At 45.3% G+C, this 27,803-nt stretch overlaps 1 protein-coding gene across 2 annotated transcripts in view; it reads left to right on the forward strand.

The window, feature by feature from the left end:
* Window positions 1-27,803, forward strand: part of DCLRE1C (DNA cross-link repair 1C) — a 403,712-nt gene that overhangs the window by 255,478 nt on the left and 120,431 nt on the right. For both annotated transcript variants that reach the window (XM_078674195.1, XM_078674196.1), the window contains exon 10: window positions 4,388-4,524. In XM_078674195.1, the coding sequence (XP_078530321.1) occupies window positions 4,388-4,524 (137 nt within the window). The remainder of the gene's footprint in view (window positions 1-4,387; window positions 4,525-27,803) is intronic.

Genomic DNA, 27,803 nt, shown 5'->3' on the forward strand with positions numbered 1-27,803 from the left:
CCACCTCGCGTTTTTATTTTCTTGTCAGGTGAAATAAAATTTTTAAACCTTTGAAGCATTGAAGGCTTTTTCTCAACATGTTTAAAATAATAACTCATTTTTCGAATCAAATCCAATTGAAGGAAATGATCGTAAAATTTTTCTTGGATATTCCGTAACACTAGCCAATCCGTGCGCGAAACACACCAACAAGCCAATCAGAGTTGAGCTACGTCACTACCTTGCTCAACGAATAGAAATTGTTCGTTTTCAAAGAACCAATCAGCTTACAGCACATCAGAGTTACGAGAGCCAATCAGAACACAGCCTGTGACGTATATTATCCAATCACTGCGCGAACCGTGTGACGTACACAGCTGCTGCGGTTTCTCGTGTCTCACTCTTAGCGCTCACCCCTCCTTTACAAAAACTTTTCACAGCGCCATTTTAAGAACGCTTTTTAATGAAAAATTAATTTAACAACCACAAGAAAGACTCATCTGTCTGTTTCTCTAATAAGTGATAGAATTTCAATCATACAAGAATTCTATATGTGGAATAGACGACGCTATTCTCACAGAATATACATTTGCCGATAAAGTAATCCTTTACTCTACCCTTCAAACAAGTGATAATGAAGTCATTTCCCTCAGAATGCACATCCAAGTGACAATTCAAAGTTCAACTTGAACACTCTTACAAAACAATTACGCACTTTCAAACGGAAAATGTCCCTAATCAAACATACATGAAATCCGTACAGGACTCTCACCTGTTTATAGATATCATGCACCGTTAGTAAAATAAACAACGTTATCCGTACAGGACTTTCACCTGTTTATAGATATTAAGTATGATATCCGTACAGGACTCTCACCTGTTTATAGATAATCATACACCGACGTTAACTTACCCTTCACTCAAGCTCGAATATATACTATTACTCTTATCACTGTGAGTTTTAGAGCAGGCTCATTGTCCCTATACTCATGCTGTTCAAATTTCTTAGATAATCCTCACTATACAACACTCACACCTAGCCCTAACATGTGTTGCACGGCGACAACACTTGTGATACACGGCGATACCACTACTCTGAAACAGATCAAATGTGCTGTGTGACTACCTTCTCATCACACTAATTTGTACCGGTACAACAAGGAATTTTCACGCTGCTGGAAAAAACCTTACATATAGCACGAAAACGGACTCAACATATGTTAGACATCGATCCTATGTAATTACCATATATGTTGGTTACCATAGCAACCATCAAATTCTGCTACCAAGGTAATTGATCCAGCGGCCTATAGAAAATATGTCATAAATTACGCTATCCAACTCTACAACTTATACTAATAATCACTAATTAAACACAAAGGCCCATTAATCAAACATGACATATTATGACCAACTGAACCAAGTGGCCTAATTAACCTATTCACAAATTATATACATTTATATACAACCGCGGTAAATGGATATCATCATTTCAATAAACCTAATTATTTATTAAGCCACTTATGGCGATAGTATCTAGCTAATGGTAACCTGAACCCATGAAACATCAAGACCAGCTTGTTTTCAAAAGTAAGATTTTATTAGCTATTTATTATAATTTGTAAATGTAATTTTTATTAAAGCATTTTTATTAGAATCATTGCAATGTAAAAACATTATAAGTTTCAAAATTATATTATTGCAAAGGTATTTATTAATTTGGCATTTTCCAAAAGCTAAGTTCCTAACTATGCTAAATAAATGAAAATAAAGTAAAGTTTTTGAGGGCTCTTACGTGCTCCAAGTAAAGTCCGTCAGCACGACAGCCTCATCTAAAAGTCAGCAAAAGCAGCAGCAAGCATAACCCTTCCACGGGGAATGGGTTTTTATACCTTACTAAGCTAACTAATCTAAGTAAAAGTAATTCTTTTCCGCAAAAGTCGGAGTCCCATTGGTTCAAAAGTGACAAGTGACATGTCACCTCATTTTCAAAACATCAGTTCCGTGACTTTCTTAGAGTCCATTGTCTCTAGCATTCGAGCTCCGAGGCTTCCTCAGATTGCAACATTTTCTTGCATAAAATTTTACATCACATCATTTCACTTCCTCGGATGCAAAGTTATCAAATGTTCCTCCTGCCGGTTCCTGGCCTTGGCCTTGTCCGAGTAGGAGACTGCTAGAAACACACCACGCTTTCCAAATGTTGCCACCGAAAGGAAATCTTTCCTTGAAAGGACTCTCTCTTGCTCCGTGCAGAAATTATTTGCAAACTCGAGTAAACTAGGCCCAAAGCTGTCAATTTAACGTCCACTATTATATAAACAAACACAAAAGAATAATTAATGTAAGAAATATTATTTGTTCTGTTGCCACCCAGCATTTACTAATGATTAACCCATTAGTCTAAATTATCTAGCCAAAGCAAACAATTAAAGCAGCGTTATATCTACCAGTCTTCTTTAAATCCATTGAAATTCTTTATGCACCTATAGAAAATAGAGTGACGCCACATAGACAAGGGAAGCAAAACAAGCACATGCATATGTTTAAAAACAGCTGCAATTAGTTATAACATGACAAGAGGACAAAATTAATTTATTAATTTGCACGAACAAAAGATGCAACAAAAAAAATGCACGTATATGAGCACATATGTTAATTTCCCGCGTGTAATGTAATTTTAATCTAGGTTGAATTAATACAAACACAGCACCAAACGTTAATAAAGTTATTTTCCATTATGGAAGTATGACTTCACGAGTTGAAATAAAATTATTTCCAAAACTCGCTCCATCACCTGCATGCCTGAACGAATTATAAATGCATACAACTGGTCCATCTGCAAATGTAAAGGGTGCTTGAAAGCTGGTAGGGGCTTTAACAGAATCACTAGAAGCTTCCTGGTGACACAGATATATTCTTCTGAGTGGCATAGAAAAAACACATACCATCAGAGCTGTGAAGTGTGTGCTTTTTAAAGACTGTTATGAAAAATTGCACTACATACAATCTGGCTAAAACTAAAATCTGTATTTTGGAAGCCATTTAAAAATATATATATTTTACCTTTTTGCACATTTTGTAGCAGCTTATCTTATAATGTGTGTAATACAAGTTTAAAATAATGACTTGCATATTTACAGTGCTTTCTGTCACAGACTGACCATATAGCACTAAACATACACACGTCACATTCTACTCTGCACCAACCAGATTTTAATTTTGTGGCTCTCTGGTGCAGTGCATTAACTGATAGAGATTTCATAATGTATGATAGTACATTTCCCTCTGATCTACTTAGCTAGCATTTATTTTTCATTCAAGCTGTGCATTATTTTATATTTAGTTACCTAGGGTGAAAGCCCGAAAAAAGTTAGAGAATATTTTGTTTTTTTTAGCCACACCTTTGACCCTGACCACATTGTGTGTAGCATCACAGTTCCTAAACTTTCCAAACTTTTTAAATGCACTTCAACAATTGCTGCTAAAGATAAGGTGTTTGCAGTCAGTGTCTGTGTCGACACCTGACAAATTTTGGATAGCTCTAACTCCGGGCACAGACTAGCGCACCCATCTGTCGCACTGCTATGTCGCACTGATATGTCGTTGTGAAATTATCCTTATCCACCATTTACTACCAGTATTTATACGATTCCTTATTCCTTCACTCTTCGAAGCTTGATTGAATAACTGCAGCGACAGCAAGGTTCCATCTTGTTTCTTTATTTCATTATTTTCATATGTCTACTGAGTGCCCGTGAAGACATTTCACAGCAACACATACAAATAAAGGTCAAAGTAAAACATACAGCAGAGAAGGTTAATTACTGCTACCCAATGCATTTCGAGCCTTAATGGCTGTTCGTCAGGGGTCTCTGAAACAAAATAAAAGAAACAACTCAGCGGACCATTCACTGCTGGCCTTCACAATACAAAACAATACATAACACACCCAATGCCCCCACCCTCATTGTACCACACCTCCCATTCCTAACTCATTGAAAAATGTGTGCTCAGAAACCAAACAAATCCCTATTTTGGATAGCTGTCATAGCATCACAGTTCCTAAACTTTTTTGATGCACTTCAACCACTGCTGCTAAAGATGAGGTGTTTGCAGTTTGTGTCGACACCTGACACATTTTGGATAGCTGTCAAAGTAGCATGGCACTTACTGACGTTATTAAATATTTAAAGAATACTAGTTTGGGCTTGTTTTATGCACTCTCCATTGGACCATTTTTAAAGAAATGTTCAGGTGATGATTTGGAGGAACACTTGTGCCTCCTTTCAGCTAAAGCAGTGTCTCATCTTCACCAAAATATAATTTGAATGTAAATGATTCCTGTACTGCTACTGTCGTATGTTGTGAATTTACCTTAATAAATAATATCCTTCTTTTGTTTTAGGATGAAGAATTCTTGCGCGGTAACAGGCTGCCCTGTGGAATGATGTCTTTGAATGGGACCCCACTGCGTGTCATCAGCATCAAGCCTTCCACCATGTGGTTCGGAGAAAGAACCAGAAGGACGAATGTGATAGTGAGGTAAGAAATGGACCCAAGCTTTATCTACGGACATGTTTTGTAATAGAAGGTGCTCCCTTGTTTAAAGAATCTCATGTTGATGAAAATATATAAGTTTGGCTCTAGGCTAGTGCTGATGGCTTACATTTTGTAACTACCAAAATCACCTAGGGTAAAGTGCTACCAAATTTCTTGTGTCATCCCATAGAAGCTGGCAAAGTAGGCCAAAGTGAGGCAATAGCCGCATGGAATAAAATGTCTTTAGGATCTTGTCTAAATTAACAATATCATTACCTGGAACTCTCTCAACTAACTAACTCACATAGAGCATATAGAACTGAAAATGGAAAGCAGATTTTTACTTGCAAGACAAAGTCTTGGGAGACTTATTGGAGAATGACTGCTAATGTGGGTCCGTCACAATCAGCACATTTTTGGTGATGCATATAATGAAGCGATATCCTAAGCAACTATAAAAGTTCAGCATCTTGGAAAATGTTTTAACAATGTTCAGTCTGCCATTGATACTGTGTATCGCTGTTCTTGCAGCACATTTCAAATAAACAAGCACGTCTTTTATTAATCTTAATTAAAAAATGTGACCAGATTGAAAATTAGTTTTAATATCATACCAACGGCTGCTGAAAATGTTGACTGTTGATGTCATTCATTTATTAATGTACACTGATAATGTGGTCAAATTTTGACCTCACTCCAACTGGTCTTCAGCGCAACATGGAAGCTCTTTTCAGATATTCAGAAATCAATTTTTTAAAAGTAAACCTATCAAAGACGAAAATATTACTGTTTAGGGGAAGGAGAAATGCCAGATACTGGAAGTTTGGAGGAAACCCAGTTGAGATAGTACCAACATATACCTACCTGAGTAGAGTATTTTCTCAGTCACTTGGAACAGCTTCTCACTTCCAACATATCGAGTTAAAAGCTGTAGCTCACCTTAGTGCAATAAAAATATTCTACCTATCTTCGTGGGAGTCAGCACTTTACTGCCCTCCTTGAAATGCATCACACTAAGATTACCCCTACCTTAACCTATGCGTTGAGTACATTCCCATAAAAAGGTGGGGTATTTTAAATCTTAGAGAAGGGCAATTACTGCACAATATTACTTCCACAGGACAAGCTATACCTGTTCAAGGTCTACGACTAGAATTAGCAATAGTCAGTGCATATACAAGAGCCTTGGCAAACCTTATTAGATGGGCTTGATAATCTTCTTCACGCACTTGAAGGCTCACTGAGAGCGCCCTTAAATCAGAAAGCTTTTAAGGCTGGTTCAGGGAAAACACTTTGAATGAAAATTTAGAGACTGCTTTGGATTTTTTTTTCAGTGCTCCATTAAACTCCTACAGTCTTGGTCACCAGTACTTCTGAAGTTCTTCCTGAAAAAATCTTCCCCGAGATTGAGTTTTGATTCTGATAAGGCGCATTGATCACAGCTATCCCATTATAAGCCGTTTGCCCCAGTATTGGAACTTTCATAGATTCCCATGCTTTTATATCATTCCCCGTCGTCGGAATGGGAGTCTCGGTAACAAAAATAACATAGCAGTAGGCACCAAAGAGAGAGGAAAAAGGCCTGGGCCTCATTCCCTTTTGTAGCCCATCACTCTCTTTGTGTAAAAGAGACCAAACTTATGCATCAGCCAATCAGAAGAGCCTCACCCCTTAGAACCCTCCTGAAGGAACCTCAGATTTTCTACCGCACGTTGTGCTTAGGGAGTCTCCTTTGAGCTCTGCTCAATCTACTCTTGAGGAGTTTATTCTTCAACATTTTTCTTCAGTTTTCTCTTCAGTTTGTCTGCTGATCCTTCCAGGATGTCTGAGAAGAAGAAAGCCCTTTTCAAGCCATGTTTCACCTGTGGTAAGAAAAGGCTTTTCATTGAGGATAAGCATAAGGATTGCATCTACTGCCTCTATCCTGGCCACAAGGCTGCGGACTGTAAGATATGCCGCACCTTTTCAACTAAGACCCTCCGGGACCGTGAGGGTAGGCTTCTGACATGGCTCCAGAAGGTGAAATCCAGGAAGGATACTGTCTCCAGTGACAGTGAGGATTCGGCATCGGCATCTTCCTCAAGAAGGTCATTGAAAAGGGGTAGGGGTTCCCCTTCTCCTTCTAAGGCCTCAAAAAAGCCCCCCAGTGAGTCTGAGAGCCAGGGCCCAGGCAGATATCCTCACCAAGGTGTAACGGAGAGGGTAGGACCATCTACGCCTTCTGAAGGGTTGAAGACTGATCCAGCCTTCAAGAAGCCCTCTTCCCATTCTTCTGACAGAAGTTCCAAGTCGTCGACAAAGAAGGCGTCGTCGACGGAGGCTCCGTCGAAGAAAAAATTGAAAAAATTGAAACAGAAGCTGAAACTGGTTCCGTCAATAGGCCCGTCGACGGAACAATCGACAACGGGATTATCGACAACAGATACAGCAGTGTCGGGAGGGGGTCGATGGCGCCAGCGTCGACGACGAGGCCGATGACGATGGCGACGACGACCGTGTCGTCGACGAGAGCCTCGACGACAGCAACATTGACGACGACGACGGCCGGGGTGTCGACAGTCTCATCGTCGACGGCATCGACGACGCCCATCTCGTCGTCGAGTGTTTTTGTGTCGACGACACACTCCGTCGACGAAGCCGATGACGGCTGCATTCTCAATTCCATCCTCCGACGATTTTGTCATCGGAAAAGAGGATCACAGTTTCCATGACCAGGATTACCCCGGATATGACCAAGAGGAGGGCTATGAACGTCATGCTGCCCAACCACAGCAATACTCTGGTCAAGAGATGGTTACTGTACCATCATCTTTCCTACAAGACCTGCATAAAATGCTGCAAGATTATAAGTCTAACCCTGCACGGCCTGCTCCAGCTCCTGAGGCGCACAGCATGCCTGTCATGGCACCAACCTCAAAGGCTGTTCCTGTATCACCACCGCAGGTGTCTCTTCAGCCACTGACATCGACTCCACGGGAGCCTTCCAGACCTGCTGACACGCATGATGATTCCTCGGAGGAGGATCATGCTTCGGAGGGTAGAGATGATCAGGCCTCTGAGTGGGATGATTACGTCATTCCGGACCCTCAGTCTCCATGTCCGGATCCGGTGGATTCTCCACCTGCAGATATCGGAGGTTTTCATCAGCTGATGGAAAGAGCGACTGGAAGATTCAAACTGACAATGCCTGCTGTGTCCTCCGAGTGTTTCTTGTATGATTTCAAGGAACCTTACAGAAGAACGACAAGATCCATTCCAATAGTGCAACATCTCTGGGATGAGGGCCTTAAGGCTATGAAAAATCCAGAGACGGTGGTCCCTGTGATACCGCGTCTAGATAAGAAGTACAAGGTGCCTAATGATGGTCCAGCTGCCTTGACAGGTCACCCAAAACCAGACTCAGTAATTTCCCAGGCGGCGCAGAGAAAATCCCACAACTCCTCTGCTCCGTTAACAACTCTTCTGGACAAAGAGGGAAGGAGATTGGACAATGCCGGGAAGAGATTCTCATCCATGGCGAGTCTTCTTGTGCGAGCAGCTAATGCCCTAGCAATATTGGGCAGATATGGCCGTCAGCTTTGGTTAGATGTCGCACCGTTCCTGGACCAGCTACCTCCAGAAGCGAAAGCAGAAGCAAGGAAGGTCTTGCAAGAGGGGGAGGCGACATCGATGGAGGTAATTGACTGTGCCATGGACATTGCCACGACGGCATTTCGTTCTTTGGCGGGAGCTGCGGTCCTTCGTCGCCATGGGTGGCTGAAAGCAACCTGGTTTCGACCCGAGATCCAAAATAAAGTCCTGGATCTTCCATTTGATGGAGAGGCACTGTTCGGGAAGCTGATTGATGACACTCTCCAAGACATCAAAAAAGACACTGAGACCGCAAGATCCTTGGGTGCGGTCCAGTACCGTAAGACACCTTTTAAAGGATCCAGGGGTAAGAGTACGAACTACAGAGGATCTTACCAACAGCAAAGATTCTCTTCCTATGGTTCAAGTTCACAGCAGTACCGCTAGCCTTACCAACAAAGGCAGGGCCAATCCTCCAATTACTCAAGGGCTAACAACAGAGGAAAGCAGGCTCGCCAGGGACGCGATGCGTCCAAGCGCCAATAGCGGCCTCCTGGCTCTTCCTACTGGACCCTCCTCCAAGAAGTCATCAGTTGGAGGCAATGTATCAAAATACCTTCAGAATTGGTCCAAGATAACATCGGACCGTTGGGTGCTCAACATCATTCGAAAGGGCCATACCTTGGAATTCACCCAAATCCCACCAACAAAGCCCCCTGGAGCCGTTCCATCAAAACACCTATGTCTTCTGAGGCTCGAAGTTCATCAAATGCTCCTCAAGGGGGCTATAGAGCCGGTTCCCTCCGACCAAAGAGGACAGGGATTCTATTCCTGGTTCTTCCTGGTCAGGAAGACGTTAGAGAAATGGCGCCCCATTCTAGATCTCAGGGAGCTCAACACCTATCTCATCTCCCTATCTTTCCGGATGGTTTCCATTCAAGACATCCTGAGGTTGATCAATCCGGGGGATTTCATGGCCACTCTTGATCTCGAGGATGCATACTTTCATGTACCGATTCACCCAGCACACAGAAGGTTTCTACGGTTTACAGTAGCCAAGAGCCACTTTCAATTCAGGGTTTTACCCTTCGGTCTTTGCTCAGCCCCGAGGATTTTCACGAAGGTGCTGGCGCCGGTAGCGGTATTCCTACGAAGACATCATTTTCAAGTCTTCCCTTACCTGGACGACTGGTTGCTGAAGGCTCAGTCCAGGGAAGCAGCGCAGGACGTTGTTCAGGCTTGTACAAACCTATTTCGCAATCTGGGACTCACGTTAAACAAGGACAAATCCTCTCTGGTTCCATCCAGGAAGGCACGATTCCTGGGAGCCATCCTGGACTCAAAACTTTCAAAAGCTTTTCCAACCCTAGAAAGGTGGAGAAAACTTCAAACCATGGCTCTGGACCTACGAAAAGAAGGTGTCTTTCAGTTCGCCGCTACAAGTCTCTGCTAGGGGTAATTTCATCATGCATACCCCTGATTCCTCACTGCAGGCTGCGAATGCGGCCTCTTCAGGAACAATTTGACATCCAATGGAAACAGGTGCACGGATCATTCGACAACAAGGTGTCTGTCACCCCGACAATGCAGAGAGCGACCCTGTGGTGGACAGACCAAAGCAACTTGTCCCAAGGTCTATCCTTCGTAAACAATCCGTCTCCTCAAGTAGTGACAACGGACGCGCCGTTGGATGGTTGGGGAGCAGTGATGCAGGACCTGCTTGTCAGTGGCCATTGGTCTCCTCCCGATCGACGGCTCCACATCAATATACTGGAGCTCATAAGCGATAAAACTGGCTCTTCAAGCTTTTCTCCCACGTCTAGAAGGTTCACAAGTTCTCATCAGGACGGACAACACCACAGCCATGCATTATGTGAACAAGGATGGAGGAACCAGATCTTTCCCGTTGTCACATGAAGCTCAGGAAATCTGGGAATGGGCTATCCTTCACGGAATGTCACTACAGGCAGAACACTTGCCAGGGGTTTTGAACGAGAATGCTGACAGACTGAGCAGGTTATAATCAGTCAGTCAAGAGTGGGAGCTAAACCAGCAAGTTCTAGAAGAGGTATTCCGCCAGTGGGGCACACCGGCGATAGATCTCTTTGCCACGCCGTCCAACAAAAAATGCCGGTCCTATGCAAGCAGGCTTCACCACCGCGGATCTTTGGGGAATGCGCTTTCGATAGCCTAGTCAAGAACATTTGTCTACGCCTTTTCCCCCATCCCACTGATCCTGAGACTGATCAGGAAGTTCAAGGTGGAACCTTGCAGGATGATCCTGATAGCCCCTGCTTGGCCGAGACAGTTCTGGTACACAGAGCTCCATCTGTTGTCTCTATCTCCGCCTCTTCCCTTGAGGCTTGTTCCAGACCTACTCACAATGTCTGAAGGACAGGTTTGGCATCCGGATCCACAGTCATTACACCTAACAGCATGGCTCCTGAGCAGCGAGAATTTATGAATCTCCCCATCTCGACAGAAATTAAAGAAGTCCTCTCCCAAGCGAGAGCCCCTTCCACAAACAAGACGTACCGCCTCAAATGGAAGAGATTTTGCATTTGGTGCAGGTGAGAGTAGATTGACCCTTTTTCTTCAAAACCTCATCAGCTTCTGCCTTATCTCTTGTCCTTGGCCAAGTCTGGGCTGGCCCATTCTTCTATAAGGGTACACTTGGCAGCAATTCAAGATACAGACGGTTGGAGTCCGGACCTTTTTTGTGGTCTTCCAGAATTATTAAGCAGTTTCTAAAAGGCTTGTTTAGGGTCTATTCACCAGTGAGACCTCCGCCTCCTACTTGGCACCTGAATCTCGTCCTTACTCAACTCATGAAAAGTCCTTTGAGCCAATTCATCGTTCAGACATGAAGTTCCTGTCCTGGAAATTGGCTCTCCTTCTTGCCCTCACATCGGCAAGGCCTGTTGGGGAATTACAGGCTCTCACAATCCAAGAGCCTTTTCTACAATTCAAAAGAAACACAGCTTGAGAACCAACCCAAAGTTCATACCCAAGGTACCCTCGGACTTCCACTTGAACGAGACGGTTATTCTTAAGGCTTTCTTTCCTCACCCGGTTACACCAGCGGAGAGATCGCTACATTCTCTGGATGTGCAGCGATGTTTGAAATTCTATTTGGATCGCACCAAGGGACTTCGGAAATTCTCACAATTGTTTGTGGCTTTTGGTGGTCCGAGAAAGGGTCTCTCTTTGTCAAAGCAGGGAATTGCAAGATGGATTACCAGTGCCATCCTACATTGCCATCCTGCAGCAGGTAAACCACTGACTGGCAGGGTTCGGGCACATTCAATCAAGAAATTTGTATAGCGCACTACTCACCCGGAGGGTCTCAAGGCGCTTGGGGGGAGGGTGGGGGGGTCCGCTACTGCTCGAACAGCCAGGTCTTGAGTTGCTTCCTGAAGGAGAGGTGGTCTTGGGTAAGCTGGAGGTGGATGGGGAGGGAGTTCCATGTTTTGGCTGCCAGGTAGGTGAAGGATCTTCCTCCCATGGTGGCTCTGCGAATGCGAGGAACGGCGGCGAGGGCGTGGCTGGTTGATCGTAGCTGACGGGTGGGGGGGTAGAAGGTCAGGCGGTCGTTGAGGTATCTTGGGCCCAGGTCGTGGAGGGCCTTGTGTGCGTGGGTGAGGAGTCGGAACGTGATTCTCTTGCTGACGGGGAGCCAGTGCAGGTCTCTCAGGTGTCCGGAGATGTGGCTGTGTCGGGGGATGTCCAGGATGAGTCGTGCGGAGGCGTTCTGGATGCGTTGGAGTCTTTTCTGCAGTTTGGCTGTGGTTCCGGTGTAGAGGGTGTTTCCGTAGTCCAGCCGGCTGGTGACGACTGCCTGGGTGATCGTCTTCCTGGTTTCGGTGGGGATCCAATGGAAGATCTTTCGGAGCATGCGTAGGATGTTGAACCACGATGATGAGATGGCGTTGACTTGTCTGGTCATCGAGAGGGAAGAGTCCAGGATGAATCACAGGTTGCGTGCATGGTCCGTTGGTTTGGGTGCGCTGCCCAGGGCTGGGGGCCACCAGGAGTCGTCCCAGGCAGAGGGTGATGATCCCAATATGAGGACTTCCGACTTGTCTGAGTTCAGTTTCAGGCGGCTGTTCTTCAACCATTCGGCTACGTCTTCGTGTAGGTTGGTTCTGGCTGTGGCGGGGTCGTTGGTGAGGGAGAGGATCAGCTGAGTGTCGTCGGCGTAGGAGATGATGTTGAGGTTGTGTTGGCGTGCGATGTCCGCGAGGGGGCTCATGTAGACGTTGAAGAGGGTGGGGCTGAGTGATGATCCCTGTGGTACGCCGCAGATGACTTCGGTGGCCTCAGATCTGAACGGGGGGAGGCGGACTCTCTGGGTTCTTCCGGCAAGGAACGAGATGATCCACTCCAGTGCTTTCTCTTGGATTCCGACGTTGCTGAGGCGTTGCACTAGGGTGCGGTGGCAGACAGTGTCGAACGCTGCGGAGAGGTCCAGGAGGATGAGGGACGCTGTTTCCCCGTTGTCGAGCAGGGCTCGAATGTCGTCAGTGGCTGCGATGAGGGCGGTTTCGATGCTGTGGTTGGTTCGGAAGCCGGACTGTGAGTGGTCGAGGGATCCGTTTGTCTCGAGGAAGGCGGCAAGCTGTCTGTTGACGGTCTTCTCGATGACTTTGGCGGGGAAGGGGAGGAGCGAGATGGGGCGGTAGTTCTTGAGGTCGGTGGGGTCTGCTGATGGTTTCTTCAGGAGGGCGCTCAGTTCGGCATTCTTCCAGCTCTCCGGGAAGGTGGCGGTGTTGAAGGAGCAGTTGATGATGTCCCGGAGTTGGGGTGCGATGACGGAGTCGGCCTTGATGAAGACGTGGTGGTGGCATGGGTCGGTTGGCGATCCGGAGTGGATGGAGTTCATCGTGCGGATGGTGTCTTCGGTGCTGACCGGGGTCCAGGCGTGGAGGGTGATGGTGGGGGGCGTTGGTTCTGTGGTTGGGTGCGAGGTCTGTTCGTCGAAGCTGTTGTGTATGTCTGCGATCTTGCTGTGGAAGAACTAGGCGAGTGAGTCACAGAGGTCTTGTGATGGAGTGATGTTGTTGTTTCCGGCGCTGGGGTTGGAGAGATCTTTAGTTCTTGTGGTCGGTGGGGTCTGCTGATGGTTTCTTCAGGAGGGCGCTCAGTTCGGCATTCTTCCAGCTCTCCGGGAAGGTGGCGGTGTTGAAGGAGCAGTTGATGATGTCCCGGAGTTGGGGTGCGATGACGGAGTCGGCCTTGATGAAGACGTGGTGGTGGCATGGGTCGGTTGGCGATCCGGAGTGGATGGAGTTCATCGTGCGGATGGTGTCTTCGGTGCTGACCGAGGTCCAGGCGTGGAGGGTGATGGTGGGGGGCGTTGGTTCTGTGGTTGGGTGCGAGGTCTGTTCGTCGAAGCTGTTGTGTATGTCTGCGATCTTGCTGTGGAAGAACGAGGCGAGTGAGTCACAGAGGTCTTGTGATGGAGTGATGTTGTTGTTTCCGGCGCTGGGGCTGGAGAGATCTTTGACGATGCTGAAGAGTTCCTTGCTGTTGTGTGCGTTGTTGTCTAGTCGCTCCTTGAATGCTGATTTCTTGGTGGTGTGGATCAGCTGGTGGTGTTTGCGCGTGGCGTGCTTGAGGGCGGTCATGTTGTCTGTGGTCGGGTTTTTTCGCCAGGCTTTCTCATGGGTGCGGCAGTTTTTCTTGGAGTTCTTGAGGTCGTCGTTGAACCAGGAGGCTTTCTTGCTTCCGGGCCTGCTGGGATGGTTTTTCAGGGGTGCGAGATCGTCCGCGCAGTTGGTGATCCACTGTGTGAGGTTGTTGGCTGCTTGGTTGGGGTCCGTTGATCTGGCTGGAGGGTTCTGGTTCAGGGATGTGATGAGCTGGTCGGTGGTGATCTTATTCCAGCTCCTGCGGGGAACCTGTTGCGGGTGGTAGTGAGTCGTGGTCCTTCTGAAGCTGAAGTGGACGCAGCTGTGGTCTGTCCAGTGGAGTCCGGTGGAGTGGCTGAAGGAGGTGTACTTGCTGGAGGAGAAGACTGGGTTGAGCGTGTGTCCGGCGTAGTGGGTGGGGGTGTTCACCAGTTGCTTGAGTCCGAGGTCGGCGAGGTTGTCCAGCAGGGTGGTGGTGTTGTTGTCGTTGTTGTTCTCCGGGTGGAAGTTGAGGTCCCCAAGGAGGATGTAGTCAGCGGAGGGGAGGGCGTGTGGGCTGATGAAGTCTGCGATGTCTTCGCTGAATTGAGTGCGGGGTCCTGGGGGTCTGTAGATGAGGGTGCCTCTGAGGGTGGTCTTGGGGTCGGTGTGTATCTGGAAGTGAAGATGTTCGGCGGCTGTGAGGGTGTCGTCGGAGTTGGTCGTGATGCAGATGGTGTTCTTGTGGACGATGGCGATGCCTCCACCAGTCTGGTTGACGCGGTCCTTCCGGATGATCTTGTAGCTGTCCGGGATGGCTATGGCGATGTCGGGCGCGGAGGAGGCGTTCATCCAGGTTTCCGTGAGGAAGGCGACGTCTGGGGATGTGGTGTCGAGCAGGTTCCATAGTTCCACGGCATGTCTGTGGACTGAGCGGGTGTTGAGCAGAATGCACTTCAGGTGGTTGTTGCTGGTGCTCGGCTTGGCGGGTGCGGATGCGGTGCAGGTCCGGATGCAGGAGAACTTGCAGGGTAGGCAGGTGAAGGGTCCGTGGGTGCGTCCTGGGGTGGCTCGGTGGCATCCGGCCGGTGTTGAGGGTGGCAGCGTCGTACGTCCGGCGGGTCGGATGGCATCTGCGGGGGCCAGGGGGTCTGGCGCTGGGCGCGGTCCAGGCGCCGACGTGCGCAGACGGGCTTGCCTTTGGCGCACCATTGGCGCACCCGCTGCGCGTGTACGCTGCGCGGACGCGTGGACTCTGCCATAAATGGAGAGTGGGGGGGTGGAGCGAGGGAGGAGCAGCTGGGAGGCGGGAGCGGGGTGGCGAGTGGGTAGGGGAGCGGTGCTGGTATGCTGGAGGGGACGGAGGTGGGGCGCGGGGAGCAGCAGCTTGGAGCGGGGAGCGGGGAAGTGGGAGAGGAAACGGCGATGGGGTCACGCAACTAAATCAGGGGCACAACGGAGGACGAGAGGTGACAAATACTGGCACACACAGATGCTGGCACAATACGGGCAGAAACGGGCACAACAGAGGGCGAGAGCAGGCACAAAACGACAAATACTGGCACACACAGATGCTGGCACAATACGGGCAGAAACGGGCACAACAGCGGGCGAGAGCAGGCACAAAACGATACAGATACTGGCACAATATGAAACAATGCAGAGGCAACAGTGAGGCAGAACTCACGGGCAGCAGCGGCAGCAAGGAGACCGGGCACACTGAGGGTGGGCCACGCGGCGGGTGGAGCGACCGGATCTGGCCAGGTCAGAGGCATCCACAAGATCAGTGGCGTCTTCAACAGCCCTCTTTGCGGGGGTACAGATAAAGGACATTTGCAGAGCTGCTACCTGGAGCAGTGTCCACACCTTTACTAAGCATTACTGTTTGGACTCCTTGCAACAAGAAGATACTGCAGTGGGTCAGGCAGTCCTGAGGAACCTCTTCCACTAATTGGTGAGCTTTCCTTTCTATCCCACCTTCCGTAATTTTGCACATTTTGTATCTTTGTCATGTTGTCTTTGCAATGTATACTATGACACAAAATGTGGATTTTATATTGCTAACTGCTTGCTACTCTGATACAAAAGCATGGGAATCTATGAATGTTCTAATACTGGGGCAAGAAAACAAGTTACTTACCTGTAACTTTAGTTCCCCAGTATTGGTAACTTTCATAGATTCCCATGCGCCCGCCCACCTCCCAGACGAAAGCTCAGCCTTCAGCAGAAATGGTGGCTACACACAATGGCTACAAAAATCTGAGGCTCTGAGGTTCCTTCAGGAGGGTTCTAAGGGGTGAGGCTCTTCTGATTGGCTGATGCCTAAGTTTGGTCCCTTTTACACAAAGAGAGTGATGGGCTACAAAAGGGAATGAGGCCTAGGCCTTTTTTCTTTCTCTTTTGTGCCTACTGCTATGTTATTTTTGTTACCGAGACTCCCATTCCGACGACGGGGAATGATACAAAAGCATGGTAATCTATGAAAGTTACCAATACTGTGGAACTAAAGTTACAGGTAAGTAACTTGTTTCCATATAGCTAGTATAGAATATAAAGCGAGTCCAAAATATTTAAGATTTACATTAGATCATAAAGTCAGGTATTGCATATTTATGCTGCGATTAAGTATTCTACCATTAAAAGCCTTAACCAAAAACTAGGGAGGCACATTTGATAAATCAGGCTCTCGTGATTTGTTTAGAGGAGGTGTTCAAGATATGGCTCATGTTTATACAGTTGTCCAAATAAACTTCTGGTTGAAACTCGGAGCCGTTTTCTAAAAACCTATATGTATTAAATTTTGTATTTTTAGAACAGATGATTAGATCGAGTCCCACCAGATTAATTTGTGTACTATAATTCGTTTACATTTTTAAAAACGTTTTACCACTGTTTTAAAGATGTCAAATTTATTTTTATTTTAATCATCTGTACTTACTGTAATTTTATATTGTTGGTCTCTGATGAGGCCTAAAACATTGTAAAATAAATATTTGATTCATTTAGTCAGAAAGAATCATCCTTAGATAGTCAAAGGTGCACACTCACTTTTTCATAAATAAAGCAAGTACAGTGGACTCCACTCCTAACATTTATTCAACATGAGATAACAAGGAATTCACAGTCTATCTAACTGTGTTATGTTTTCATACAGTTGTTTGTGAGATTTTGTGCTACATTAGATATGTTTTTCAATGTACTGGCTTAGTCAATGTTTGTTTTAGTATTACAGCCTCTCTCCAATGGAGAGAATTGCAGTCCAGGCACTTTGCTATAATAAATAGTCTGGCTGCCCTTTGTAGACCTCCATTTCGTTATTCGGAGCCAGTCTCAATCATTTCAGAATGCATCCCTCCTCATGACTATTATTGAGGTACAATGTATTTGAGTGCTTGTGAATGCCTCCCTTTGTACTATGCTGGATTTATACTTCTATCACAGTGCAGATATTTGATCAGGTCGCAGCATAGATGGTGTGCAACCAAAGGGCAAAGATGTGTCCTGGACAATGATACATCTTTTCTTCTGTGAAGTGCTCCAGGTTAGCATGTTGGTCTGCTCATTACAAGTATACATATGTTTTTGGGAAAGTATGTCCTGAAATTCAATCTCTACAGTCTTGTGAGACATTTCAGGTTTTTGACAGCCTAAATTCCACCTTGCTTAAAAGTTTGGCAGTAAATGACAGTAATTTGGTGAAGTGTAAGGTAGAATCAAAGTTGAAGAACACTAAGGGAGGAAGACTCAGAAACTCAAGCTAGTTTAAGAATACCCTGGGAATCCAAATTTGTAAGTGATATTAAAAAAACACTGCAGTCCATGGAAGTGTTTGAAATATTGGGTCATATTTTTGCAGCTTTTTTGTCTTTTTTGGAGTCATAAAGGTAAGAAGAAGTTATCTGAGACTTTAGGGCACAAACTAAGGTTAGCCACTAAACTTTACTGTAACCCAAGTTTCCCTATATTGACAAACAGGATTCCTCCAAACAAGGACTGCAATTTCTAGTAGACCTCCAAAAGAAATTCTTTTTCATCTGACATAGTTTTATGCTTTGAAAACACTTATTTTCTAAACAAGTCCCTAAAATAAGGTACTCTAATAGTGACCGCAGATTCCGAACCTTTAAAATATTCACAAGCGCCAGAATGAATGTGAAAGATTCTATAGTAGTTCGCCAGTGTGGTGCAGGTGGTGCCGTGTGGCTCCACCTTTACTTCGTTCCGTCCCAAAAGTGCAGAGTGGCGCTGCTTATAAACACCACCCCTGCACGCTGGCATAAGTTCCTTTCTTTCTGCGCCATCTACGTGGATCTGAACTTCCGCTCCCTTTTCTGTAAGTTTGTTGAGCTTTTCAATTTCGGTCTACAAGGAAGCGATCTCCCCACTAAAACTACAGGGCTCAAACCATTCTAAGACTGTTGAAAAAGGATATTGGTGTAGGATTGACAAGAGGTGTGTCTTTGGTGTTTGGGCATGGGGCATAATACTCATACTCATACTATTTCCTCAGGACGAAGAAGGATTTTGACCTTTGTCCTATTTTAGATCTTTGCTCTCTGGATGGTTTCCTTTGAAGGACAAGTTCAAAATGCTCACACTGGCCCATTTTCTGTCTTGTCCTTGTTCTGGGCGGCTGGATGATACCCTTGGACCATCCAGACACATCTTTTCATGTGCCTGTTATGCATTCCCACAGACCACACCTGTGGTTCAGTGTTGGCAAAGACCATGTTCAGTTTGCTCTGCTCCACATTGGCCTTTCCATCATACTTCTGGTGTTGACAAAAGTGATGACTATAGTCGCTGCCCATCTTCAATGGTTGGTGATACCAGTTTTCCTACCTTCACAATTGACTGTTGAACACAGGCTCATCACTGTTATTCATTCGTAGACTGCCTCCACACAACTTGGTTCTACAGACATCATTGGGGTTCCTGTGCAACAAGTCAGACTCAACTCCTTCACAGATACCTCCTTTAACAGTAGCTATCTTGGACACAGTGAGGTTCAGGGCCTTTCCTCCACCTCAAAGAGTCAATGGCATTCTGGCTATGATCTAGATGTTTCATCCTCTGGCTTGGATCTTGGTGAGAGCAGCTCCGAGGCTTCTTGGCTTCATGCATCCTACTTGTCCACTTTGCCGTGTGGCATATGAGGGCTCTTCTGCGTGATCTAAAGTCTCAAAGAGCCTGGCACCCAGGAAACCTATCAGATGTCATACATTTTCAGGGGAAACTACAGAAGATCAGTAGTGATGGCTGCTCGACAGCAGCTTGACTAGTGGCAGACCCTTCTCCTTTCCCCACCCAGAGCTGATGATGGTGATGGATGTGTCCCTGCTTTATTGCGGAGTTGAAGATCAGAAGACCTTGGTCTCTGACAGAAAATCACCTTCATATAATTCTGTTTGAGTTGTGTGCCGTTCGCCTGGCTTTGAAGGTCTTCCACTGTCCATCAATGTGAGGTTTGTACAGGTTCTCACATACAACACTATCGCCATGTGACACAGCAGCAACCAGGGCGGAGTGTGGTCCTGTGCCAGAAGACTCTACACCTTTGAAGGTTGTTGGAACCAGTGGTGTATTGAGCCGCCACCCATAAGAAGCTTAAGTCAGTGGTGGGCTTGTGAAATGGGCCCCAATAAAACTTTAATTAGTCATGTGTGGGCCTCTTACCTCCATATACAAAATGATAATAAATGATAAGCGATACCATGAGAGAGGATGTGTGTTGTTGGCTGACCTGCTGAGCAAAGGAAACAGAGAAAGAGATATGACGGATTGATGAACATGTGAGACAACGCAGAGAGACGGAGAAACATACAAAAATGTGCACAAGAGAAATGTAAGGTAGGAGAAAGGCTGAGACACAAAAGATGGGTAGAAAAAGTAAAGAAAGAACAGGAGGAAAAAAGAAGGGTGAAAGGAAGAACACTGAAATTAAATAAAAAAGAAAAAGTGAAACGTAGGATGAAGTATGACTGGATGGAAGAGTGAAAGAATGGAGTGAAAGGGTGAAAGGATGGATTAAAAAGTTGATAGAATGGATAGATGGATGAAAGATTGTAAGGATTTAGAGGTGAAAGGGTGAATGGATGAAAGTATGAAGATTGAACAGATGGATAAAAATTAAAGAATACATGAAAGGATGAATGGATGCATGGTTGGATGGATGGAAAAGAGAAGGTATTAACAGATCAATGGATGAAGTGACAGAAGGGGAAAGGATTGATAGATACATTGAACGGGAGGATTAAAGGGTACAAGGAACCCTCCTTTGTAGGTTCAGGCTGCCTTGCCTTTTGCATACCCACAATATAGGTATGGTTCAAGTGGAAGGTGTTTTCATTTTCTGGTTACTCCATGGGTTGGACTTTTAAGGCATCTCCTTGATTTTGAACCATCTGGTGGGATTATTGAATGCCAGGGTGGACGAGCTCAGCTGGCGGGTCGGTCACATATGGCAGCTACACTCTGAGGTGGCATAGGGCATCTTCTGACAATGTTGAGAACTTTCGCTAGATCTTTTCACACCTGCAACGAACATGCAGTGTCCAAAGTTTTTTTTCTTTTGGGGTTCCCACAAAGGTGTTCCCATGGAGATGCATTTCGATTGGTGGGGACATGGCTCCCAATGCATTTCTACCACTCCTGTCCAGAGTTCTGAAGAGTAGTAAGAACCAGGCCCAAGTCATCCTAGTGGCCCCTGATTGGGCCAGGAGCATTGGCGTAACGACTGTTGAGGGGGCCCTTCTGCAGGGTACATTGAGGGGCCCCCTCCGGACTCAATCTGGGGAGCAGCGGCTTGGAGCGGGGAGCGGGGAAGTGGGAGAGGAAACGGCGATGGGGTCACGCAACTAAATCAGGGGCACAACGGAGGACGAGAGGGGACAAATACTGGCACACACAGATGCTGGCACAATACGGGCAGAAACGGGCACAACAGAGGGCGAGAGCAGGCACAAAATGACAAATACTGGCACACACAGATGCTGGCACAATACGGGCAGAAACGGGCACAACAGCGGGCGAGAGCAGGCACAAAACGATACAGATACTGGCACAATATGAAACAATGCAGAGGCAACAGTGAGGCAGAACTCACGGGCAGCAGCGGCAGCAAGGAGACCGGGCACACTGAGGGGGGGCCACGCGACTGGTGGAGCGACCGGATCTGACCAGGTCAGAGGCGTCCACAAGATCAGTAGCGTCTTCAACAGCCCTCTTTGCGGGGGTACAGATAAAGGACATTTGCAGAGCTGCTACCTGGAGCAGTGTCCACACCTTTACTAAGCATTACTGTTTGGACTCCTTGCAACAAGAAGATACTGCAGTGGGTCAGGCAGTCCTGAGGAACGTCTTCCACTAATTGGTGAGCTTTCCTTTCTATCCCACCTTCCGTAATTTTGCAGATTTTGTATCTTTATGTCATGTTGTCTTTGCAATGTATAATATGACACAAAATGTGGATTTTATATTGCTAACTGCTTGCTACTCTGATACAAACGCATGGAAATCTATGAATGTTCTAATACTGGGGCAAGAAAACAAGTTACTTACCTGTAACTTTAGTTCCCCAGTATTGGTAACTTTCATAGATTCCCATGCGCCCGCCCACCACCCAGACGAAAGCTCAGCCTTCAGCAGAAATGGTGGCTACACACAATGGCTACAAAAATCTGAGGCTCTGAGGTTCCTTCAGGAGGGTTCTAAGGGGTGAGGCTCTTCTGATTGGCTGATGCCTAAGTTTGGTCCCTTTTACACAAAGAGAGTGATGGGCTACAAAAGGGAATGAGGCCTAGGCCTTTTTTCTTTCTCTTTTGTGCCTACTGCTATGTGATTTTTGTTACCGAGACTCCCATTCCGACGACGGGGAATGATACAAAAGCATGGGAATCTATGAAAGTTACCAATACTGTGGAACTAAAGTTACAGGTAAGTAACTTGTTTCCATATAGCTAGTATAGAATATAAAGCGAGTCCAAAATATTTAAGATTTACATTAGATCATAAAGTCAGGTACTGCATATTTATGCTGCGATTAAGTATTCTACCATTAAAAGCCTTAACCAAAAACTAGGGAGGCACATTTGATAAATCAGGCTCTCGTGATTTGTTTAGAGGAGGTGTTCAAGATATGGCTCATGTTTATACAGTTGTCCAAATAAACTTCTGGTTGAAACTCGGAGCCGTTTTCTAAAAACCTATATGTATTCAATTTGTATTTTTAGAACAGATGATTAGATCGAGTCCCACCAGATTAATTTGTGTACTATAATTCGCTTACATTTTTAAAAACGTTTTACCACTGTTTTAAAGATGTCAAATGTATTTTTATTTTAATCATCTGTACTTACTGTAATTTTATATTGTTGATCTCTGATGAGGTCTAAAACATTGTAAAATAAATATTTGATTCATTTAGTCAGAAAGAATCATCCTTAGATAGTCAAAGGTGCACACTCACTTTTTCATAAATAAAGCAAGTACAGTGGACTCCACTCCTAACATTTATTCAACATGAGATAACAAGGAATTCACAGTCTATCTAACTGTGTTATGTTTTCATACAGTTGTTTGTGAGATTTTGTGCTACATTAGATATGTTTTTCAATGTACTGGCTTAGTCAATGTTTGTTTTAGTATTACAGCCTCTCTCCAATGGAGAGAATTGCAGTCCAGGCACTTTGCTATAATAAATAGAGTCTGGCTGCCCTTTGTAGACCTCCATTTCGTTATTCGGAGCCAGTCTCAATCATTTCAGAATGCATCCCTCCTCATGACTATTATTGAGGTACAATGTATTTGAGTGCTTGTGAATGCCTCCCTTTGTACTATGCTGGATTTATACTTCTATCACAGTGCAGATATTTGGTCAGGTCGCAGCATAGATGGTGTGCAACCAAAGGGCAAAGATGTGTCATGGACAATGATACATCTTTTCTTCTGTGAAGTGCTCCAGGTTAGCATGTTGGTCTGCTCATTACAAGTATACATATGTTTTTGGGAAAGTATGTCCTGAAATTCAATCTCTACAGTCTTGTGAGACATTTCAGGTTTTTGAAAGCCTAAATATCACCTTGCTTAAAAGTTTGGCAGTAAATGACAGTAATTTGGTGAAGTGTGAGGTAGAATCAAAGTTGAAGAACACTAAGGGAGGAAGACTCAGAAACTCAAGCTAGTTTAAGAATACCCTGGGAATCCACATTTGTAAGTGATATTAAAAAAACACTGCAGTCCATGGAAGTGTTTGAAATATTGGGTCATATTTTTGCAGCTTTTTTGTCTTTTTTGGAGTCATAAAGGTAAGAAGAAGTTATCTGAGACTTTAGGGCACAAACTAAGGTTAGCCACTAAACTTTACTGTAACCCAAGTTTCACTATGTTGACAAACAGGATTCCTCCAAACAAGGACTGCAATTTCTAGTAGACCTCCAAAAGAAATTCTTTTTCAACTGACATAGTTTTATGCTTTGAAAACACTTATTTTCTAAACAAGTCCCTAAAATAAGGTACTCTAATAGTGACCGCAGATTCCGAACCTTTAAAATATTCACAAGCGCCAGAATGAATGTGAAAGATTCTATAGTAGTTCGCCAGTGTGGTGCAGGTGGTGCCGTGTGGCTCCACCTTTACTTCGTTCCGTCCCAAAAGTGCAGAGTGGCGCTGCTTATAAACACCACCCCTGCACTCTGGCATAAGTTCCTTTCTTTCTGCGCCATCTACGTGGATGTGAACTTCCGCTCCCTTTTCTGTAAGTTTGTTGAGCTTTTCAATTTCAGTCTACAAGGAAGCGATCTCCCCACTAAAACTACAGGGCCCAAACCATTCTAAGCTATTGAAAAAGGATATTGGTGTAGGATTGACAAGAGGTGTGTCTTTGGTGTTTGGGCATGGGGCATAATACTCATACTCATGCTATTTCCTCAGGACGAAGAAGGATTTTGACCTTTGTCCTATTTTAGATCTTTGCTCTCTGGATGCTTTCCTTTGAAGGACAAGTTCAAAATGCTCACACTGGCCCATTTTCTGTCTTGTCCTTGTTCTGGGCGGCTGGATGATACCCTTGGGCCATCCAGACACATCTTTTTATGTGCCTGTTATGCATTCCCACAGACCACACCTGTGGTTCAGTGTTGGCAAAGACCATGTTCAGTTTGCTCTGCTCCACATTGGCCTTTCCAGCATACTTCTGGTGTTGACAAAAGTGATGACTATAGTCGCTGCCCATCTTCAATGGTTGGGGATACCAGTTTTTCCTACCTTCACAAATGACTGTTGAACACAGGCTCATCACTGTTAGTCGTAGACTGCCTCCACACAACTTGGTTCTGCAGACATCATTGGGGTTCCTGTGCAACAAGTCAGACTCAACTCCTTCACAGATACCTCCTTTAACAGTAGCTATCTTGGACACAGTGAGGTTCAGGGCCTTTCCTCCACCGCAAAGAGTTGTCATGTATTCCTATAGGTTCTGAATCGATCCCCCTATTCCTGACCCTATTCTGGTTAAACTAACTATCAAGTTAACTAACAGTCAGCCCATGAGGCAAGAAAACCCCCATGATGCAGATACCGTTATCTGACGCAGTCACACTACGGCACAGGAACGTGTTATCTGATTAGGTCATAACGCTTGAGATCTAATTAGACAAGCGACATTCCTCCAGCCCCTGATAAGGCATACGACGTTCTCATAACAAATCAAACCTATGACAACCTGGAAAATCCGTGCGGCCATTGTTTTGATTTCACAGAGAACTTTAGTAAAGAATGTGCTAACGAGCAAATCGTATGACATCTTTATTGACGTATCTATGTCCATCCTTACGTCAATCTCGGCACCTTTAAGGTATAAATATTGCCGATCTTGCCCTATGCAAACACACGCGTGGTGACAAGACGGAGCAGCCATACTTGCCGAAGCCGAGAGCAGGAGCAGACCCCGCTGGCAGCAGCCCCGCCTTCCTGACGCGCTGAGAGACGCGCTGCTATCTCAAGCCGAGAGACCCAGCACCGGCGTTTCTGGGCAGCCCTCGCAGGCAGCCTGGGATATCGAGAGCAGAGAAAGAGATACCATGTATGTATGTATGTATAGGCATTTATATAGCGCACTACTTACCCGTAGGGTCCCAAGGCGCTTCGACCGCTGCGAAACCCTTCCTGGCTTCCCTGAGAGATGGTCCCTTAATGGGTAACTCCAGGGTGAGACCAGGCATCCCCGGCGGTCTGGTGGGGGCCGTTAGTGAAGATGAGGCAAGCTAATGCCCAGAGTTGCCGAGATTGAACGCTGATCAGAGTGGGCACCGAGGCGAGAGAATTATCGAGTCCGCTGACCCTGGTCCAGAAACCTGCCGCGCCGGGAATCGAACCCTGGTCCCGGGCCGTTCTCTGCTCTCGGGTCTGCCGCCTCTAACCAGTGAGCCACACTACTCCACACCATTCCTCATTCATCCTAACTTCCAGGTACAGAACTGAATAACCCCTCACAGAGAATTCTTTAGTTATTCACTTGGCAAAAACAAACTTAACTTAAACTGTAACTTTCTATTCCCGCCCACGCATTAGACTTAGGTCAGGTACACGGGGTAGGCGTATTTAGAAACACCAGTTGAGCACGTTTAGTCAAATGTATATGTGTATGTAAATATATTTTAATCATTTTAAACATCATATGGCTCAGAAACCATATCAATGTTTTTACAGTATTATTTTATACTATTGCTTTTAATGTATGCACTTTACTTAACTATAAGTATTGCAATAATATCGATCCATTTCTCTTGTACGAGAAAAGAGACTGATCAATAAATAACATCTTTTATTGAACACGCCCGTCTCTTCCTTTTCTCTACATTCTGATGAGACTAAGAATGCACGTACTGACTGAGTAAAATAATTGCCTTGTGTTCACACGACTCTCGAGATTGACTCTTGATTAGGGGAGAGCAAAGTTGTCATGTTCTATGGTTGTCAGAAACTAAATCCCTTCTTGTCTAATCAGGGGAGTTAATTCCTTCCTTGAACATTCGAGAAAGTTTCTAGCGAACTCTGAGCTTAGCTGGCAAACCCAAAAATTAAGTCTAGTATCGACAGTAGTAGACCTAGTTAACGTCTGGCCTAGGCCTTTACTGCTGTAGGTACTATTCCAATGCGCAGAGCCTATTGGGAAAATAGGAGCTACACTACATGGCGCCCAACGCGTTTGGAAAGGGCGATAAAACTAACGTAAGACATTTAGAGTAACTCAGTCGTGCTTTCTCACTCAGACCCCTTTTTCCATTATACTCCAAAGACGTCTGGAGTGGGTGAAAGGTAATATCCTCCAAAACCTCGCAGGAGGGAACTCCTATGTATGGTTCTTGGTATAGTCAACGTTGAAGGATAAAAACATTCCCAAAATATTGTGCATCTAATCTCTGTTTCCATAAAGAAACCTGATCTGCAAACAAACATAATACCATCCTGTCTGTAAAATGGCAGAGAGTGATGATGAAAGAGAGGCAGTTAGATTAGCAACTGAACTCGCAGATGCTGATGCTACCATGCAAGCAGCAGACCCGAATATAACACTCATTCCGGTCATTAAAAGGAGATCTATAACCTTAAAACTTATAGAAAATGGACTGACACCTAGAGGTGGCACAGTCATATTCGTAATCGAGGCACACGAATATCGGCAGACAGAGGTATACTATTCATGGATACATTTTCCAGCAGCAAATGCTGTAACAAAGTACTTCCACTATTACAAAGTAGAGGAACCTCCTGAAACGTACACTCCTTTCGAGGAGGTGGAAGTACCACTCAAATTCCAAGAGCATTTGCTCTTATTTGATGGCGCCCTAATACATAACAATCACATTACAAGGCTCGGTCCTTTAGGAAGACCAGGAGCAACGTGGCCGGTCTTAGCCGGATACACACCGCATCCAGACATCGATAGAATGCCTGCAGCAGAGCTGTTAATACAGCTAAAACAACTACTAAAAATTCATAGACAATTAGTTCAGTATGTAATGCGGACTTCAACAATTCAGCCAGCGATTAAACTTCCACAGCTGACCCCTCACCAGGGGAACACAAATAAAATTACACCACAGAACATCCAATCCTGCCTAGGTAAAGTTCCAGCTAAACGGGAACAGATACCATTCTGGTTGGCACAGAAAATCACCCAAATAGAGGCGGTGTTTCCTGACACCACCCCATTAGAAAAACACAGGATTCTGACTATATGTCTCCCAATGGGAATCGCACCACACATTGAGGACTGTGACACTTGGGGTACAGTCTTTGCTTCCATCTACACAAAAACGCACGGTGTTCCATCCATTTCGGTAATACCAGATGTGCTAAAACACATTCAAGATGAATACGGTCCAGAACCTGCTTTAACTCTTGGTATGAAATTACTAAAAGACTTCAAGCAGGTCTCGGCTATATTATTAGCCAACATAAAAGGTGAAGCAGCAAACGTGGCGATCCGCCAGAGGTTAAAAGAGACAGATATAGCAGACCAACCAGCTGAAATTGCCAGAATCATAGAAAAATCCTATGAAGAACTAGGCAGAGATAGTCTAGGTGGAATACCAGTAAAACCGCAACTGACTACAAGTCCAGAAAAAATATTTTTTTATAATAATTCACCAAAAAAGAACTGGGATGGAAACAAACAATCCAATCCTAAAGAAAAGAAATTCCAGTCCCGAGGAAGGTCTCCTAGGCGAAGAGAGAAATCTCCAAACCAAAGACAAAGGTCACCGCAGAGTGACCCCTCTGGGAATAGATATAACCTTAGAAATAGGGATAATATTAAAAAACCTGATAGATATCAAGACATTGATACACGTCCCTCTCAATCTTTTCAGACTTCCTCGCAGAAATCGGAAAGAAGAGGACGATCAGAAGAGCACGCCAAGTCCAAAGACAAGGAACCTGCTCAGCCAAAAAAGAAATTACAATTTCCAAAAAAGAAGGTAGCCAGTATCAAGGTAGTTAAAAATGCCGAGAATACTGAGGACACAACTGAAAAACGGAGAATGGGCTCAGACAATGCTAGACAGCGCAGCAGAGGTGAGCATAGCTCGCAAAGTCCTTATG

The sequence above is a fragment of the Lissotriton helveticus genome, chromosome 1_1 (genome assembly GCF_964261635.1).
Source record: "Lissotriton helveticus chromosome 1_1, aLisHel1.1, whole genome shotgun sequence".
NCBI lineage: Eukaryota > Metazoa > Chordata > Amphibia > Caudata > Salamandridae > Lissotriton > Lissotriton helveticus.